Source organism: Papaver somniferum, chromosome 3, assembly GCF_003573695.1.
Source record: "Papaver somniferum cultivar HN1 chromosome 3, ASM357369v1, whole genome shotgun sequence".
NCBI classification, from domain to species: domain Eukaryota; kingdom Viridiplantae; phylum Streptophyta; class Magnoliopsida; order Ranunculales; family Papaveraceae; genus Papaver; species Papaver somniferum.
The window spans coordinates 68,387,588-68,408,237 of NC_039360.1; the positions used below are offsets into that span (position 1 = coordinate 68,387,588).

General features: G+C 37.3%; 1 protein-coding gene and 1 non-coding gene across 2 annotated transcripts; one reads left to right on the forward strand and one right to left on the reverse strand.

Annotated features, from left to right (window-relative positions):
* Positions 1–658: 658 nt before the first annotated feature.
* On the forward strand, positions 659–736 carry TRNAS-UGA. Its single transcript has one exon. It is a non-coding gene; the product is annotated as a tRNA-Ser (tRNA).
* Positions 737–2,434: 1,698 nt separating this feature from the next.
* Positions 2,435–3,338, reverse strand: LOC113361339. The gene has a single exon (XM_026604605.1). The coding sequence runs from the start codon at positions 3,294–3,296 to the stop codon at positions 2,511–2,513; it is 786 nt and encodes a 261-aa protein (XP_026460390.1). The 5' UTR covers positions 3,297–3,338; the 3' UTR covers positions 2,435–2,510.
* Between the last annotated feature and the right edge of the window lie 17,312 nt (positions 3,339–20,650).

Sequence of the window (20,650 nt, forward strand, 5' to 3'; positions counted from 1 at the left end):
ATGAATGGAATTTGGTGGAATCCTGAATCTCAGTACCTCTCGATATTGTGACAACTTTCCTTGTACATATTATATTAAGTCTAAAATCGAATCTCAACAAGTCCGAGAAACGAACACTTTACTTACCACTACAAAATTACATCATAAAGTAATCCCAGAATTATCAAACTCTGGAGATCAATCAAATTCACCCTTCGGGGTTCTATCAGTGGACGTAGGCGTTAGTGCCGAACCACTTTAAACATTGTCTTCTTTGATTTCTGTTTTCCGATCTATGAACCCTCGATACCCATAATTTATTAAATTTGAAAATCAGATTTCATTTTCCAACAGAAACATTTGAAATCTCGGAGATTTTTTTTTTAAAAACTTGTTTACTTTATGCCCCATCCATTCCTTTCCCATCCTTCGTCCCTTATTGCTAAGGATTCGACACAAGTGAGATGATTACTCCTTGCTGTTCATTTCGAGCTGCAAAATCTTAGAGAAGTGATGAAGAAAAATAGCCGTTAGAGGGGAGAAGAGAGAAGAGGAGATGCGACTTCTTATTATGTAATCCATTTGCAGTCTCTCCTGAGGATGAAGTGAAGTTTTTAAGTATTTTGGACTCCATCATGGTCGAGATTATATAAAAAATCAGCTGATAATTGGCACGCTGGTCAATATGTCCGAGTGGTTAAGGAGACGTACTTGAAATCTGTTGGGAACCGCGCAGGTTCGAACTCTGCTGTTGACGAAATATTTTTTTCTTTTTTGCTTTGTCGATATTTTTGCCTGTCAGTTAACTTGCTTCGCCGGTATTTTCTATAGTTTTTGGTTTGCACTTGCAAGACAGTTTCGTTTGAGAATGGTTTTATACTTTTATCTGCTCTTTTTAGTTTTGAATTCGCATTTTGGTTAAGTGTCTAAAGACAAAAAATGAGACTACATAAGGAACGAAGAATCCTAGCTAATGATACAAGAAGTACCGGAGTATACATTCAAGACATCATCTCATCACAGATTGGCAACCAAACCTGCAACTGTCTTTTATTCAAATTTAACCAGCCTTTTGCTTTGCCCAGTAACTTCTTCCTACTTGAGCCTGGCGTGGTGGGGCCACTAATGAAAAAGAAAGAGTTCTGCTCGTCCGGGGATTGGAAACTTACTCAGGTGAGTAAGTTAGCTATCCTTTCTTCAGGTGAGGGAATATATAGCTCTTAAACCAACCTTGATAGGAAATTTGAGATACCAGGTGCTTATTTTACTTCGAGATGGGAAATTTCAAAAGAAATCACTTTGAGATAACAACCTAAAAACCCTTTAAACTTCTCCTTTTCACTAGACCTGTTGCAACAAGTTTCTGGTGGTCAGTTATTTTTATGCTCAGCTAACAACTTCTAGAAACATTCCACCCCCTTTTGTGTTGATGCTATTTGGAAAAGGCAATTAAGCCCGAGTGCGTGACACCAAAACCTTTTAGCACATATCACATTTATCCTGTCTTTAACCAGCTTAATAACCTTATTCAACTCTGGGGATGCCTATCCAATTGGCTAGAAAGCAACAACACAAAAGTATAGTTAACCAGTTACACCACAACTACAATCTCACATCCAGAATCCGTCTCCAAGCAGGAATTGATTTTATTAGTCACTGACTCTTTGTTAATCACCCTCCATGCCGCCATTACATGGCTTTTGCGCAGAATGCTAAGCAAATACCTCTAAAAGTTGGCTTCATTATGTAACTAACAGAATGCTAAGTGAAAAGGATTACCTCACAAATTTTCCCCATCTTGTCTCCCAGCTAGTTCATTAACTTACGGAGTCAAAGCATATGTCCTTCACCTTCAAGTCGTCATGGTAGTGAACCAAGCATCACAAATTTGTGTCTGACTAGCTTCAATAATATTCTTGCTATTCACACACAAATATGTCCAATCACCTTCTTTACATTCACTCGGACATTCCAAAACCATTTCACATCAAACCTGATATCTGATTGTTGAAATCTAAATCTGATAGAGACAACTATTCACCTCCCTTTGTGTCCACTTTCGAACCTCTACAATATAATTACATGCCAAAAGATTAATCTCCTCATGGACATGTTACAGTTTCATACAAATCTCACAGAACACAGAAAGCAGGCTTCAATTATAAGCATATGCAGCATCTTTAAATCCGTGAAAAACATCAACTTGAACACAAGCAACCCAATTCTGGATATATCAGGAGCCCCATAGTTTTGGTCAGCGTTTCTCAAATGTATATGAATTGGACTCAGTAGTGTACAATTGCATTATCTCTAGTGCTCCATATTCTTTTGATACCGACAAAGAAGACGGCACTATCGGCTATTTTAACTAAAGGGAAGTAAAATTCTCCATTTTCACTGATCAAAGTAAAGCATAAACCAAACTGTAATCTAACAGAAACAAAAATTACAACAAACAGGCAAGTTCTTGTAAACATATACACATTCATAGAGACACATTCAATAGAAATGAGAAACAATACAAACCGATATTAAGCGAGATAGAAGACATCATCAGTCATAAGAAGTACATAATGTAAAATCCTCAAAGGAGCATTTTTGAAATCCAAATGAGGCAATCTCAACTCCCTCATTCTAAAATCACCATTCTGTACACGACTGGAATCGACTTTCCTAAAGAGATAAACAGAACTAGGACCAACAAACCCAAAATCATTAGAAACAAGTGATGGATTAATCTTAGTCTTGAAAAGAGTCCAACCCAATCCAGCAAGAACCCTAGAAAAGTGATCCATGGAATCAATTCTATCACCAGTAACTCTAGAAAACAAAGAAAGTGAAGAGCAATCCCAATTACTAACTTCACTAAGAATCTTCTTCTTGTTAGTGTGGTGAAAAACAAGCTTGAATAGGCCTTTAGAGAGTTGAACAAAACAACGCAATTGAGTAACGGAAGCAGTGATGAGATAAGGAAATGGAAGTGGAACAAAGTTTGGAGGTAATGAAGATGGCCATGATGAAGATGTAGATGACCATAGGGATGAGGGTAATAATGCACTTGATGCAGAAGAAGAAGAAGGTGATGAAGATGATGGTGGCCATGAGAAAATGATGTGAGAGAGAGATGGATTAGGGTATAAATCCATGCCCATTTCTCTAGCAATGGTTGCTAATCTATATGTATCTTTTACAATTTCTTTGGTTGGGAGGAAAAGAAGCAATGGGGTTTTGGTTTCATTGTCGCTGCTGCTGCTGCTGTTGCTGTTACTGGTTTCTCCTCCTAGAATTAGAGATCGTACCAGCTTTAGTGATAGCATTGCAGATTTTCACTTTCCTTTCTTTCACTTCGGTTTTTCCTCTTTTCTCATTTCTCTGTTTCTCTCTAGATAGAAAAAGAAGGAAAGGCATTTGACTCTTGGACTTGGTAGGTGCCCACCACAAACTACAACAGTAAAATGGGTTAATGCGAAAAACGGCCGCCCCGGCTACGATGTGGTCCCTTTCTTAACCCTGCCCCCTCCAAATCTCTGCAAAACATTCACTTTTTGAGAAAAAATAGGAAATTAACTAAAAAATGTTAGTTAAATACTTTTCTAATAAAACTGTTTTTCACTTTATTTTTTACTTTATATACGTGTCAAAAAAAGAAAAGGAGCCGCATACTCAAAGTATGCGGCCCAACCACATTGTATCCGCACCGAAAAACGGCATAGATCGACTCGGGGAGGCAACTGTTATGCAGTTATTATATTCATGGGCAGGCTTCAATCAGTTATCTTAATCCACTCAGATCCTAGTGAAAGCAACTCCAATAGAACCAACATATCAGTAGATTTGTCCATTATACATCTACAGTGGGACTGCCAACCATTAAAATGGATGGGCAAGTTTCTAAATCAAAGGGTTTGTTCACGACATTTCAGACAGAGTCGGTCGACTTACTCTGAGACGGTCGGTTCAAACAGCACCGACCGACTCATACTGAGCCGAGACGACCATCGTCTCACACAGAAGCGATCAGTTTAGACTGAGCTGATAACGGCTAGTCCATCAAACGGCTATGAATCCACTCCCTATAAATTGAATCGATTTCAACTCCAAAATTACACCTTCTACACCTACAAATTATTCATAATTTCACTTCAATCTTCGTCATTGAAAATAATCTCAAAATCTTTCAATCTCGAAAAATGGCTATCAGAATTCGTGGTCTTAAGTTTTCTTTAGAATTAGATTCAGTAATATGCACAACTTATGTTTTAAAAAAGAAAGAAATAATATCCATGGTGTAACGAATTTTACGCCAACGATTTTCTGGCAACAAGTTTTTACTATGTTCGCTGCAGAGACGGGGAGACGAGGAACATAAGTAACCGTGATGCTACTGGATTATATGCTCGTTTTCAATGGATTAGTCATGCTGTCAACCAATATTTTGGTATGGTAATGCAAGTTAACCAAAATAGGATTAACGGTGAATTTGAAGATGAATTGATCCAAAGAGCTGCAACAATGTGGCAACAAATTAACTGGAGACCTTTTCATTTTGTAGGTTGTTTCAATATCCTTAGAGGCCTTCACAGGTTCGACCTCTTCTGCCTTCTTGATGCTCCACAAGCTTCTCCACAAGTCGCTCCACCAACCACTCTATGAAGGAGGATGCTCAATTACCTTATTTATATGATTTATTAACTAAGTCTAATGTAATGTTTCATGAAAGCTAATGTGATACTAAGTAACGTTTAATGAAATCTAATGTTGTTTGATATAAACATAATTGTGGTGCAAATACAAAGACATTTCCATTTATTAAGCTAATGACAACATAACGGTGGTGGAATCGGTTCATACACTTAATCAATCCATTCCAACTTTAAACACGAAGGACGTTCCCAGAAGTGTTTTCCATTACATCAGTGGTCGGGTTGTGGCTTGTTCAACTAGACTTTAAACTTCATGTTTTTCCACGATGTTGCTTCTCCATAGTGGTCGGGTTGTGGCTTGTTCAACCAGACTTTAAGCTTCATGTTTCTTCAAGATGCTGCTACATTTTCAGCTTCTTGCTCTTTGATAACATCAGCTAACATTCGTGGTTCTTCACGACAGTTAAGATCTTGACATTGCAAATACCTGAATTTTTTTTGTTATGATTCAACGACCATTCTGTTAGTTGAACAACCAACTTGTGGACAATCTAAAACACATCCAAGGACATTGCATCAGACTATGGTCATCCATGGAGGACAAACCTCTTTTGCTTCCACGCATAGTATTTGTTTTCCTATGCTTTTAGAAAACATAGTGTTGGATGAAGAACCTTTTATGTTGAGAATGTTTTTGGTTGTGTTTGAATAAAAATTGGTTGTTTTTCTACCAATTTAGTTTTTTTTCTCTATATTTGGATATTTAGATTTCAACTCATGTGATATTAGAACATGAGTTTGTTGTAATTTATGTCAATTTGGGATTATCAACTTGAATGAATCAATTGACTTGTTCTGGTCAGTAATTGTAAAGTCAGGGTTCCACATGCTAGATTGTAGGGGTTTTCTTAAATCTATTTTCTTAATGGATTTGATTCATTTAATCAATATTTTGTTGTTGAAATTTGCAAGAATAATCGATCCATTTGTTTTATTGTCGATACTCGGTTTTAATTGGGTTTTGATTAAGTGAAGTTACAAATTACGACCACGATTTTTATTTTTATTTTTGAAAGCCTAGTCAACTCAGTCAATTCGTGCCAAGTTGGATGCTTAACAACAGTTAAGCGTTTTACTGAAAAAACGGGATGGAAAAGTGAATCTGGGTGTATTTAACAATTATGAAAAAAAAAACGGGTGTCTTTTTGTGATTGCTAAACCCACGGAGTGTATTTTATCAAAATCGCCCATATAAAATTAATATAGGTTTATGCTAACATGCATAATCAAAATGCATTAACCACTCATCGAGTCTTCGGATGAGCAACAACTTTCTGATTCTCGAATCCTAAAATTGCGACAAAATATTTAATTTTTATTTTGATAGTACATATATATTCGATTTTCTAAACCTTTTTATAATTTAAAAGAGTTAAACTCACCAGATTCTGTGGTCCCAAAAGGTAAAGTTCAAAAATCCCTAGAGATCCACTTAGAAGAGGTTTCTGGATGAAGAATGTTGTTGGCAAGGAAGTTTGGATCAGGATATTCTATGATAAATAACCCTTTAACTTGTGTGGATATTGTTATACAATTGATAATAAAGAGCATGAGTGTGTATCGATAGTAAACTTTCTCCTTCAACAACAAGAAAGATATCTCTCTTCAACTTTAGTAGTTAAACCACCGTATTGGAATAATCCGAATACTAGAATAATTAAAGCTTCTCCAAATAACATCATACAAATAAAATCAGTGTCAGAAAATCAACACGCAATATATTTTATTAACGATCCCACACCTGAATGAAGTTTAGCATATGGCGGCTACATAAAAAAAGGAAAATCTACACATATATCTGTTCCAATGATGACATGTACTCTCGGCCAAAATGTTGATCCAAGAAATCAACTAAGGATATGAATCAGTGATTTTATCTGTACTAGTTAGACCGATTGAATGTAACCAACAAGGTACGTTACAAGTTAATGCCAATAGAAGAAGATAGAGAAAGAATACTGCTTAACGACTGGGTAAAATAATTAAAATGAAAACAAGTGGGCCTAGTAATACTAGTAACTTGGATCTACAAACTCAGTATACAATAATACTACTCCTTACAGTATTTTATAGAATATTTTGGGTGAGAATATGGATCAGCAGAATCCTCCAACTATTAATTTAATGGAGCATGAAGACGGAGATGGGTCGAAACTTCTTAAGACATATATAACAATGAGAGCATTTTATGTCACCTTCAATGATTATAATGTCCAGAATATAGATCCTGGTTTCATTCATGCAACTAGGGATTCCAAAGAACCCATTCAATTTCTTATCCGTCACTTTGAGGAGAATCAATCAAGTAAAAACTTTACTAGCTTCAATTATGAATCAACTGAAAATACTCGTATTATTTTGGATGAAATACTCAAACCCCTAATTCTTACCTTTCCTATCATAGGACTGTTTCATAGCAAAATCACTCAAGGACTTTCAAAGGAAAAAATCTAAGTGTTGGTGACCAGGTAATTCTCTTTTTCTAACATCTCAATTTTAAAATTTTATGTGTCTCAATCGAAATACCAGTATTTTACTTCTTATCATTTTCATAATCTAGGTCTTAAATATAGATTTAGAATCCCCCACATTAAAAAACAAATTTTCATTATGAAAATTGTTAGAGCACTGCTCGGTCGAACTCGCAAGCGTTGCTATCTCAAGCTTGTTTGTCAATTATAGTTGATCAAAACTATAGTCTTGATTTATAATCTACTTATAGCCGGATTAAGATAAAATGTGTAATTGAGATTTAGAATTCACGACGTTCACCGATTGAATACGAAGATTTACTGAGGAGAGCTTGGAGGAACTTCATCAACAAAAGGTATGTTGAGACTAAAACTTATCTATCAATCAGAATTCTATTCTATTCTATCTTCCAATGAGACTAAGTCGTATAGCTATATAGACTTTTACATTATACACATTTGATATTTCGAGCTGGGTTTCTCTCGCTTATCCTTTTCTCGAAACATGTGTTGGAAGCTTTTTGATTTAACTATATTCATCATTATTCTTGACGAGTTTAGTTGGAAACAATTTATTTGTTGGAAACTAAATGTTAAGTCAAAAGATGATCATGTGGAAATTGCCTTGAGAAATCTTACATGATTTGTGTGAGACAATCATTGGATGTTGACTTGGAAAGTTTCGTATTGATCATTCGATCACTTGAAAATTACTTGAAGCGAATAGTTTGTGTGAGACAGCTATTGTCGTCTTCTAAGGATGTTTCAATGATTAAAATGAGAGTTTAGAACAATTAACAATGTCTGGATACAACAAGGTATGCATACCTAGTATGCGAACTGTTTTGTAGTGATTCAGGTCCGGGAACTTTGTTTGCGTACCCAATATGTGAACGGTTTTAACTGTTAAGGTCCTGGAACCTTGTTTGCGTACCTAGTATGTGAATGGTTCTACTTGGGTTGGGATCGGGACTGCTGGTCGCGTACCTAGTATGCGAAAGGATGGACAACGCCAAGGTCCGAAACTATTGTTTGCGTACCTGGTTAGCGAACACAGTGGTTAAGTTCTAAAATCGGTTAAGTATGTTTTTCATACTCATGAACTAATACATTTATGAATTAAGGAATGCAATTGTGGTTGCAGGAAATCCTACATTACACCCCTCATATGATTTCATTATTAATCAACTCATTTTTAGATTTAAACTCTTAATTTTATTGATTAATCTTTGAATGTTCTTACAAGAAAAGGTAAAGAAATCAAGAATCACCTCTTCTCTAGACTTTATCTCTCCTATTTACTTGTTTCTTACTCAAAAAAGATCTCTCCCCTCTTTACAACTTGAACGACTATTTATAAGGAAATACATAGTGGATGACAACTAATCTGTCCTTTATTTTCGGGTATGGTCTGCGACATTCTCGCAACCTTACAAATGTTAATTTCGCAAGCTCTCTAATTTTCTCAGGACTATCACATATTTCTCCTGATCCTAGATGACGTCGTTTATCGTATCATTTCTGAAATTGTTCTGCGACGCTGTTGTGTTGTGTTGTTGATAATTTCGCTGAAATATTGTCGTTGCGAGATTCTGATCCTACATCTTGCCTCTTCTCATATCTTCTCTGCAAAGTAGAGAATGATGTGAGAAATGCCGCAGCTGTTCATCTTTTCATATTCTGCATTTATCACACGTATTCTTTCTTCCATTTGTTTCTTGACACGTCTTCTGTAACCGCTGCTTTTCAACCGCTCACGTCTTTTCGTCTTAATGGTGTTTATTTCTTCGAGTAAAAAATTCTCCTTTATATACTCTTCTTACTCTTCTTTCCACTTTTCTTTTTACTTTCTCTTCTATTTTTATTCTCTCATCTCTGCAACTCTGTTATTCTTCTGCAAGTTTTGCTGCTGTAATTTTTTCCCTCTTCAATCCTCTTACTTTTTATTCATTCCCATACTCTATATTCAAATATGGATCCAAGTGGTCATAGACATGAGAAGAGTTTAAAATATGTCCAAAAAGATCTTGCTGATAAAGGTTTCACACTCTCCACCATTCCTGGTGAAAATGCCAAATCAATTCTTTCTATCAAACTTTCCTCTGATCAGTATTGTGATGATCAATCAATCATAATTTCTCTAGGTCAGATCCTCGCAGGTCTCCCTATTCCTCTTTATAACCCAGATCTTCCTTTATTTTATGAAATTCTCGCTCACTCGGGATTTTCGCGAGCTATCTTCCAACTGAGTGGGGACTGCATCCGTCTGATGCTAGAGTTCGCTAACCGTGGTGCTGGTAGAGGATCTCTGTACTCCAAATAACTTAGGGATCCTAAATTCGCAAACCTAGAGATAATTGCTGAGAAATACACAGTAGCGAGTTTCTTTGAGAACTATGAACTTATCTCCATGAAGAAAGAGAATACTCGCTGGGGTATTCGCTTAAAAAGGAAAGATAACATTGATGAAGCCAAAATTCTCATGCAAGATATTGACTGGCATTCTGGTTAAAACACAACTCCTCGCCAATCCAAAGATGATAAATGGTGTGTTTTTCCTTTAATGCTAAAAAGACCCTACATTGTTGGGTCAAATGTTCTTCCTGCGAATCTCGCTGCTTATTAACCTTGGGTTTTATCTTGGCCTGAGAAGGATAAAGAGGTATGTTTCTTCTCATTTAACTCACTTTATATTTCTTTATTGATTTTTATTATTCTGTTCGCTAACTTTTGCGACATTCCGCAGATCCAAAAACAGAAAGATAGTTATAACAGGACTGGGAAAGCTAGTACTCTGTTAGCTCTTCGCTCATACACAGATGAGGTAAGAAATTTTCTCTTATGAATTTAAACTGTATACTGTTTCTTCCATTTCTTATTTCTATCTGTGTGTGAAGATTATTGCTGAAATAGAAGAGCCTCCTGATGTTGCGAAGACTGGTGATAAAGGTAAATGTGCTCTTCGCAGAGAAAAATCAACTGCTCCTCCTTCAAAGAAAAGGAAAGTCCGTTCTTCTTTTCCTTCAAATATTCCTCCTCAAAAAAATTTCGAAAGTGACAAGGATGATGAGGACAATGATGATCTTGTCGCAAGTGAAGATTTTCCACCTGAATCTTCTATGGCTAAGCTCTCTGGCCTCTTTTCTGATTCTCTGCAAGGAATGGGAGATAGCCAATTCGCCAACACCTGCAAGGCTCTTGCTACACTTTGCGATGTCCCTTTACTGGATGGTGATAGTTCTCTTCAAGGATTTTCTAGATAAGTGACTCCCGACTTCTTGCATTCCCTCAATAGTCTGGTATATTTTTATCCCTTTATTTCTTTATTATCATAACTCAAAATTTCTTTCTATATTAATATTTTTTATATTTTCTCGCAGGATGGAAAAGCTTCTTTTGCTGTTGCCTCAGACCTAGAAAGAAGACGCGAAAATCTTGAAAAGAAGAATCTTCAATTTCGCACAAAGAATGAAGAATTGGAAGCTGAAGTTAAAGGTCTTCGCGAGAAAAATAGACAATTAGAAATTTATTCTTCTTTGTATAAGAACAAAATCTATATCCTTCAGCAAGCTAATAATCAGCTTTACGGTATGTTACTTTTCTCTTTTCCCTTCATTCATTCATCCTGTTGTTTTATCTTATTTAAATGATCCTTTTTGCAGACATTTATGGTCTTTCTGATGAAGCTACCCTTCTTCGTTCATTTCCTAATGCCTTGGATAATGATACCCTTCTTGAGCGTCTTAACAATTCCTTAAATAGCTTCTCAAATGATAGAATTTCATCTCTTTCTCTAAATGAGCTTAGATCTAAATTTCGCCTCTTAGAAATTGACCATAGATCTAGTTTAGGCTTAGCCAACCGATTTAAGCGTCTCCTTCTTGATTCTAAAGAGAAAACCAATGAGTTAAGAACCAAAATTAGCGGTCTCATAGATGATAAGGATCGCATCTCTGATCAAGGTGCCAAGGCTTTGGCGAAATTCCAAGAGCTCTTCTTGAAGTTCAACTTGAACGAGATGAAGCTAACCGCAAGAACATCGAACTCTGCGAAAGGGAAAATCAAATTCGTTCTCGTCTTCTTATAAGTAGAGGATGAATTTGTTTGGGCTGCGAAAATCTTAGATGATGCTAGAAAAGATTTAGGTGTAAATGTTAGTCTCCAAGTTGAGCATACAGCCTTGATTAGAGATATGATTTCTGACAGAGAAGGTTACTAACTGCTCTTCTTTACTAATCTTTTGCTTCTTATGAATTTTCATCAAGTTAATAATTGATTGTCTTTTGCTCGCAGATTCTGAAAATAGATATCGTGAAAAGATTGAAACTCGAAGCTGAAAAGGAGGAACTCGCAAAGAATCTTTCTTCTCGCAACGACAAGTATTCTAGATTAAAGAATCAAATCAAGATCACTGTTGCGAATTTTAAGAATGATGCTATGCATTTTCGCAATCAAACTATCCAAATGGTTTGTGACGATCATAATATCCCACTGATTATCCTTGTCTCTTGGAAGAATCCCACAGAATACTCCCAGTTGATTATCTCTGATAGCGAAGCTGACGATGAAGAATCTGATATGATGGAAGTTCTGATGGTGATGAAGATTCTGACGCAGACGAAGAAGGGAACAAGTCTGATGAAGATAATGAAGGATCAACTAAGAAGTAGTCTTTATTTCTTTCTTTGATTCTTTGTAATACTTGTACATTTATTCCTCTTTCTGTATATTTGTGTTTCTTTCATTTTGACCTGCATTCATTAAAACAATTCTTCTTGCAATACAGTTAATCAATATAATCATTAATTTTGAATCTTTGAGTAAATCTATCATATGGAACAAATAACATTTTCTAATTTCATCATTCCCATACTTGCCTCTGTTATTTGAATCCAAATGAGAGATTTCATAAAAATTTCTTATTTTATGTCTCAATTTCGCGGTTAATTATGTATAACTTCGCAATCTTATGCGAAGTGAATTTTGATTCTTTTCAAAATCTCATTCCTGTGTGGTCTTATTTTGCCTTCCTAATTAAAGGTCTTATTATGCCACCTCTTGTCATTGCGACAAAATCGCAGGACGTCCTTGCACTTTCATGCAAAAACCCATTGATCTTGCCTTAACTTTTTCTTTTGTATTATGGCCTCTTCAGGAATGTTGCGACAATATGACAGGCCTAAATATTCTTGCGAAAATGAAGCCCCATGACATTGCCGTCTTGCGACGAAATCGCAGGACGTCTTCGCACTTTCATGCGAAAACCCATTGATCTCGTCTTATCCTTTTCTTTTGTATTATTGCCTCTTCAGGATTGTTGCACAAATATGACAAGCCTTAATATCCTTGCGAATAAAAAGCCTCATGACATTTGCGTCTTAAGACACTTATCAGCTCCCTAATGGAGGGTGCCGCCCTTATCTCCCCCTGGTTGCCCCTTCAAGGAGGCGTACTTCTACCATACAAGGTTAGCTCCTCCCATCCAGTCTTAACAACAACCAGTTGTTTTCGCAGCCTCTTATCCCTTTTACCTATAGGGCTTATGGTTACGAGACTGCACCCTAAGTGGGGTTTTCTTCAGGCCGAGTGCAGTATAAGCCAAGACTTGTCAAGAATGGCAAAGTACGCTTCAAACGTCCCTGGCACTCTTGACTCAACCGTGTACCTCGGCGCCTTGATCAGATCTGCACTCCTTGGGAGAGTCCTTATTACCTTAGTCGCCCAACCTAAGTCATATGCTTAAGCTGAGAATCCAAGGTGCCTCTCCCGGATGGGCTTTATTGACCCCAAATCTCCATGACTCAGGTTCCGGTGGCGGTGTAGCCTTTCCCTGAGCCATGCAACAGGTACCCCCTTATATGACGTACTTTAGGTCTTACATTTGCCTCTTGCGAAATTGCATTCGCGAACTAGGGTGTACGCCATAAAGGTTCCCCTTTCTTTTTGTCATTTTCTCTGATTGTCTTCTGTAAAATTCATTATCTCTGCGAGAGTCTCGCAATCATCATATTGTATCTGAATTTCGCAATCTCAATTTTTCCATTCAATCAAATGTATTTTTGAGAATTTTACTTATTGCGAGAGTATCGCAACAACTTAATCATTCATACATTTCTTGTTTTTATTACCTTTGTCATCCTCTGCTTCTTTATTATTTTCTGCTACTGCTTCCTTGGTAGTGGTATGTTCATCATTTTTATTCTGAGCTAGCATTAGTTTCACAACTCTCTTCTCCTTTCCTTTCGATTGCATCCACCATCAACCTCTCACTTCTTTGTGTATCTTTGATTTTGTGTCGCCAGTTTTCCTTCTTGTTTGCTCTTCCTTCGCAAGATTCTATCTCAGTTTCGTAACACCTCTTTCCTTCAACCCAATCTCCCTTTATGATTCCTACACCACTGGGGTGAGGGAATTTGATGCACTGGTGGAAAGTTGAAGCTACACCTAGAATCCCATGTAGCCAAGGTCGACCAATTAACGCATTGTAGGGTGATTCTACATCAACGACACAGAATAAGATTTCGGAAGATATTCCCTTCAATGGAATTCGCATAGTAACCTCCCCTTTAGGCTTGTTAGCAGTACCATTAAAACCATATATCTTATATGTTGATGGTATAAGATCATCATCTCTTCCACCCATGGTTTTATAAGTATGATAAAATAAGATGTTCACAGAGCTTCCAGTATCGATTAGAATTCTATTAATTGCCCATGAATCTTCAGCTTCATCATCCTCATCTTCTTTCGGTTTTGGATTAATTTCTAATTTTACTACCAATGGATTGTCATGCACCTCTTCTCCTTCGGGAATTTCTTCTGCGGTAAAAGAAATGATCTGTTTCTGCCATTCCTCTAGTGGCGAGATTTTCGCAATATTCATAATTTCTCTTCCATCATTATCTCTTGCGAACACTCTACTCAAAACATTATCATGAAAATCTTCAATTGTCTTATATGAATGTACGATAGAGTGACAGAATAGATTTTTTGCTTTTGCACCAACTTCTATGAAGAATGTTTCCTTCTTTTTCATCGTTCACTTTGTGATGCTCTGGTGGTGGTGGCATGGTTGAGATTGTGGTGCCCTACCAAAAGTGGTTTAGTTTTCCTTGATCTATCATTCTCAAATAATTCTTTTTACATTTCTGCAATCATTTGTTGTATGTCCATGAAAATGATGATAAGAACAAAACTCATGGCTTCTGTGGTTTGGAGGTGGTTCCGTTCCCATGTTCCATGGTGTTGGTATATTCTCCATCAAGATTATAGCTTCCCATATCTTCTCCACACTTGCATTTAGAGGTGGCATCTTGATTTCTTCCCATACTACCTTGTGACCTCCTTGTCCTCTATTATAGTTTTGTCTTTGACCTCCATAAGTTTCTTGTGGTTGATCGAGTCTTTGAATCTTGTTATTTCCACCACGATTGTAGAAATTTCTTTCTCTTTCATATTCTCTGATCTCGGCTTCCCATAGCCACCAGTTTCTGTTGATTGTTACTCGTCACCTTCTCTTGTTGTACTTGCGAAGTATTCGCTACTGTGTTTATTAGCTTGGGTAATAAGCTTGCATTCGCTGTTTGTGACTGGTGTTCGCAACTGGATATGATTCCATTTTTTTGCCTTTCCTCTAGAGCAATGTATTCTTCTTGAAGTTCTCGCAATTCAGTCATTGTGATCGTATTCTTGACTCTGAAAATTTGGACATACAATAGGTTTGTTGCAAACATAGCATTGATAAATGATAATATAAGATATCTCTCATCTACACGGCCAGCCATTTCGCTACACATAGTTCTCCATCTTTTAGTCAGGTGTTTCAAACTTTCGCCAATCCTTTGTTTTAATCCAAACACATTCTATACCAGGTCGCGAGGAATTATTACTTATATATGCCCCAAGAATGTAGTCTGCAAATGATTGAAGGATGTTATTGTTCTTTGGTAGACCTTCAAACCATTTTAACGCCTCTCCTGTTAAGCTGGATGCGAAATATTTGCACAATACGCATCATGATTTTCCCATTGTAACATGCACCTCACATAGGCTTTAATGTGTTGAATTGCACAAGTTGTTCCATCAAAAATGCTGGTTAATGCGGGCAAATTGCATTTCGGTGGTATTCCTCCTAATTGTACTTCCCTTGTAAATGGAGTTTTCGCAGCTTCTTCTATTGCTTCATCCAATTGTCTTCTGCCTACTTCTCCTCTATTATTTAGCATTCCTCTCATTTCTTCTAATTCTTTCAAGATTTGTTTATTTACACCTGAATCTTGATCCATTGGTCTTTTTAATTTCGCCTCTCTTCTTCTGCGTTCATGTCTATCTTCTCTCGCGAAATTTTGCATTTCTTCTTCATTATCCTCATCTCGTCTTCTTCTGCGATTCTCTTCCTCATCTCTATCTTGAATTCGCATATGATGATGCCTTTCATTTTCCCCTCCATGATTTTGTTCATTTCTTATCAATTCCATTCGCTGTCTTTCAGCCATCCTCTGTACTCTATCATACTCCTCATTGAGATTACCGTTATTCCGGTTTTGTGTACGCCTTCTTTCTCGATTGTCGTGATTGTTCTGGCGAATTGTCTCCTGAAGCTCTTGTTCTTCCATTTCCGCTCTCAATATTTCACGTTCGCAGATTAAACGTGCTTGTTCAGCATAATGTCTTTCAATTTCTTCTTCAATTGTCTGTTGATTTCTTTGATTTTCTCTTTCATGTAAAATTCTTCTTCCTTCCTTCCGATTTCCTTCGCCATCTTGGTCATTTCGTCCCTGACGTTGTCCGTTCTCTTGATTTCCACCATTTTTCCCATCATCAAAAGTTTCATTTTGTGGAACGTAACAATCATCAGCTCTTTCTCTATTTTCGCGATATTCTTCATTAGGATTTGATATTTCTTCTTGAATATTGTTTCCAGCATTGATTGTGGGTGAGTTTCGCCTCATTTCTCTTCTAGTCGATCTTGAATATGATCTTGTAATACTTCTCGATCTTCTATTCTGTAGTCTTATATTCTCCATCCTTAATTCGTGATTTTGCCTTGTTAGATTTGCACGTTCTTCTGCCTCAGCTCTTCTTTCTTCATATATTCTTCGTCTCAACGTTTCTAACGCTCCAATTTCCTCATCTCCATGAATTATTCCTTCATATGCTTCTTGATTTCTCTCTTCCTATCTATAATTTCTGTTTTGTTGCTCTTCTTCTACTTCTTCTGCCGAATTTGATTGCTAAGTGTGTATACTCACCCTATCATAATCTGTATTCCTCCCTTGAACTAGTGTTTGTTGAATTGGTGGTTGAATTTGATTTTCTCTATTACTTCTCATTCTAGTAGATTCCCCCATTTCACTTCTTTCTCTCCCAACAATTCTCTTGCTTCTTCTAACAGTAGTCGGTTGTTCGGATGCATTTCTTCTTCTAGCCATTTCTTCAATGTTAACAATATTGCAAGAAATTATGGAAAATTCTTAATCAATCACTCTAAATTTTCACAAATCTCAATATTAATTTTCAGCTTTTTCTAGAATAATCTTCAATCATTCCCTATTTCTAGCGCCATTATATAGTTGCAGGAAATCCTACATTACACCCCTCATATGATTTCATTATTAATCAACTCATTTTTAGATTTACACTCTTAATTTTATTGATTAATCTTTGAATGTTCTTACAAGAAAAGGTAAAGAAATCAAGAATCACCTCTGCTCTAGACTTTCTCTCTCCTATTTACTTGTTTCTTACTCAAAAAAAATCTCTCCCCTCTTTACAACTTGAACGACTATTTATAAGGAAATACATAGTGGATGACAGCTAATCTGTCCTTTATTTTCGGGTATGGTTTGTGATATTCTCGCAACCTTACAAATGTTAATTTCGCAAGATCTCTAATTTTCGCAGGATTATCACATCTTTCTCGTGATCCTAGCTGATGTCGTTTATCGTATCATTTCTGAAATTGTTCTGCGAAGCTGTTGTGTTGTGTTGTTGATAATTTCGTTGAAATATTGTCGTTGCGAGATTTTGATCCTACAACAATCTTTTCAAACCGTGGCGTAATGTTCATGAATTTATTCTTATATAAGTACTTTGTACGATTACGAGTCAATCCGATTTTGTTTCAATTTGTTCATATATATTTCCATGAGATAGTGAACAGTTGAACAACTCTATGTGAAACATAATTAGATTCATTTGATTATCTTTCATGATTGATTGATCATCATATTTGATCTAGAAGTGTTAGATGAATGTGGTTAAGACAAAAGTGTTCATATAGCTTACTTCGGTTAACTGTTATTAAACCAACTCAATATACACGTTTAGGTAAGGTTACCCATATATAAATGAAGGTATATTTCATTTGTGTGTAACAAGCTAAGACCATCTAACGGTGGAGATTAATTGCTTTATTTCTAAGAAGACTTAGCTTGAATCTGAAATCACGATTTCATCTAACGGTGAATACTGAATGCTTTGTTACTAAGCTATCTTAGCTTTGATTGAAAGCAAACCCTGGGAGAACTCTAACAACTGGAAAACCTAATCTCGTCACTTTCTTGTGTCCTAGTTGCGTACTAGAGTCGATTCTCCTTTAACCTAGGTTTTTCCAAAACTATATTAGGTTAACAAATTGAAGACTTCATTTGGGATTCATGAGCCAGATCCAACTATTTTCTCTGTAGTTGTGTATTCTGAACTTACTTGTTCTATCGTATTGAGTACTATCTTCTCTAAGATTTTCTCGAGATTTATCTCCGATATGTAAGATATAAAAATTAATCACAAAGTTCTTCGTCTCAGACTTTGTGTTTCCACAGTAACTTCTTCTACTACCATATAATTAAGTTATTGTGAGGTGATTGATATTTCTAGGCGGCTCGTCGGGAGTATAAGACCGTATTACCAATTGGTTCCTGTTCACCTTGATTTATCATAAGACGGAACAAACTCGTAGGTATTTCTGTGGAAGACATATTTATCCATCAGAATAGACTTACCTGTGGGAGAAAAATTTGTTTATAAGTTTTCGACTTTGGGTCGTAGCAACTCTTAGTTGTGGGTGAAATCAGCTAAGGGAATCAAGTGTGCAGAATCCGGCGTGGTTCTAGAGGCGTAAGGGACGCGACTGTACCTTAATCGGTGTGAGACTTGGTTAGGGCTCAACTACATTCCAGTCCGAAGTTAACTTGTAGTAGGCTAGTGTTTTTAGCGGCTCAATACAGTGTGGTGTTCAAATCTGGACTAGGTCCCGAGGTTTTTCTGCATTTGCGGTTTCCTCGTTAACAAAATTTTTGATGTCTGTGTTATTTTTTTTCTCATTATATTTGTTTATATAATTGAAATATAACAGGTTGTGCGTAGTTCAATCAATTAGTAAATCCGACCTTTGTTTGTTGGATATAAATTGATTGACACTTGGTGTTTATGGGTGAAAACTGTTTCTGCCTGTTTTGGTAAATTTGGGTGTGTTGATACTTGTGTTGTTGTTAACCCAAACTCTGTTGTTTGGTCGATATAGGTAAAACCTATTTATACAAGTCATAATTGTACGCACCCTGATCTCGTAGGAAGTGGGAGTGATTGAGTGATGGAGAAGTGGAGTAATGTGTAACTGCCAGAAACCACTCCTCCACTATGAAGAAACGGGTTTGTTTACACCCACTCCTACTTGCCGCCACTATCTGCCTTGTTTTCCTAACACTTTCTTATGATGGGCGTGTTGCACGCCGCACGCTATAAACCGCCAGACCAATACCCTGATGAGCATCCCCCAGTTTATGACATGTTTGATGTCTCGAGTATGGAAAAGTGCAGCAGATTACTGAGTGGGTCTTGTGTACAAGACATGGCTACTCTGATTAATTGTATGCCAACTAAATAGCAGATAGCCGTGTGTGGTAAGTCAAGGTCAGGAGACTTGCCGCAATAGAATAGCGTGTGATGCTATTAGGCTTGCTGGTCGCCTAAAACTTGCCATGAGCCTGTCAATTATGTGGCGAATTTGGACGGTTGAGATTGTAATTCATGCGAGAGGGTGACCATTGATTATGGCCACATTCCGTTGGCATCTTTTAATAGCATAATGGAGCCATTGGCACATGCCGGTGGGATGGTGGCATAGCCGCACCTATGGCATGGTGGCATAGCCGCGCCTGTGACATGGTGGCATGGCCAAAGCTAGGATTCGGCGTCGTGGCCAAAGTTAAGAGTTTGGCGGCATGTCCAACGCTAGGATTTGGCGTCCTGGCCATAGTTAGGGCTTGGCGGCATGACCAAGGCTAGGATTTTGGCATATTGGTGCTAGACCCAAATATGGCTTCAGCAACATTGGCTTCAGTTGTCATATCAAACTTAATTCCCTAGGGGCATTACTTGGATTGGTTAGCGTGGCAGCCTTAGCTAAATTAGGGTTTGGAATATCGAAACCCTAAATTGCGCGTGTGGCATGTGGCTGCGGCACTGTAACGTTTTTTGTGGAAACGGCGCCATGGCCACGCCAAAGGAATTATGGTAGAGCCATAACATGGGGATGGCAACAAGAGCAAGGGCGTCTATGAGTGGCCATATCGTGGCGCCATTCTTAGGGTTTCCTAGGTCCCGCATGGCTCGTGGCACGTTGTGGGGCCCAAAGTGGCGTAATTTAGGCCACGACTGGAAATTAGGTTTTCGGCTAATGCCACTAAAGCAAAGTCGTGTTTTTGATTAGAATACCCTAATTGGAATTCGTCACGGCGTTGTCCACGAACATGAGGTAGGTTAACACGTAGGCGCTCTTTTTATGGCACGTTGACACGTTCGACATGCTACTGCGGCAAAGTGGCACGTTTGGCAAGTTACTGCGGCAAGTGGCACGTTTGGCATGTTTGGCATGATGATTAGCGCATTGGAGCGGAACGGAATGTTTGGCATGCCATTAGCACGCTGGAGCAGAATGGCACGTTTGGCATGCACGTTTGGCATGCCATTAGCATGTTGGCGCGGTTTCGGAAAGCCATTTGGCATTGTGACCATCTGGTGCAATTTGCGTCTTTTAATACTGCGCCGGCTAGACATGGGAGTGGCCACACTTCTAGTGTACGTGTGGATTTAAAGCGACCTGATTGGTCGATGGGAAATAGGGGTCGGTCGGGCAACATGGTGTGTGGCCTCTTGCAAGTGGCGTGATATTATTTTTGAATGATGTTGTAGTAATGAGGTTCAAACTCTCGGACTTGTGAAGATTAAATTTAAGGATTTAATAAAATTATATACAAAAATATTAACAAAGTGGGCGAGAGGTAACCAAAACACTAGATTCCACTATGACGCAAAATTGAATGATACATATTTCAAAACTCTAATTATCTTTTAAGACTCTTATTTCTTAGTTCACAAATAATCTAGAAAATTCTCAAAAATTAATTGTATACCCTAAGCATAGATTATCTAAACAAAGCATAATCTATCTAATTGAATCACAACTAATGAACAAATTTTTTGCAAACAATTAAA

Coding starts and splice junctions, on each gene's coding strand:
- LOC113361339 (XM_026604605.1), bottom strand. CDS start 3,296: ATGCTATCACTAAAGCTGGTACGATCTCTAATTCTAGGAGGAGAAACC.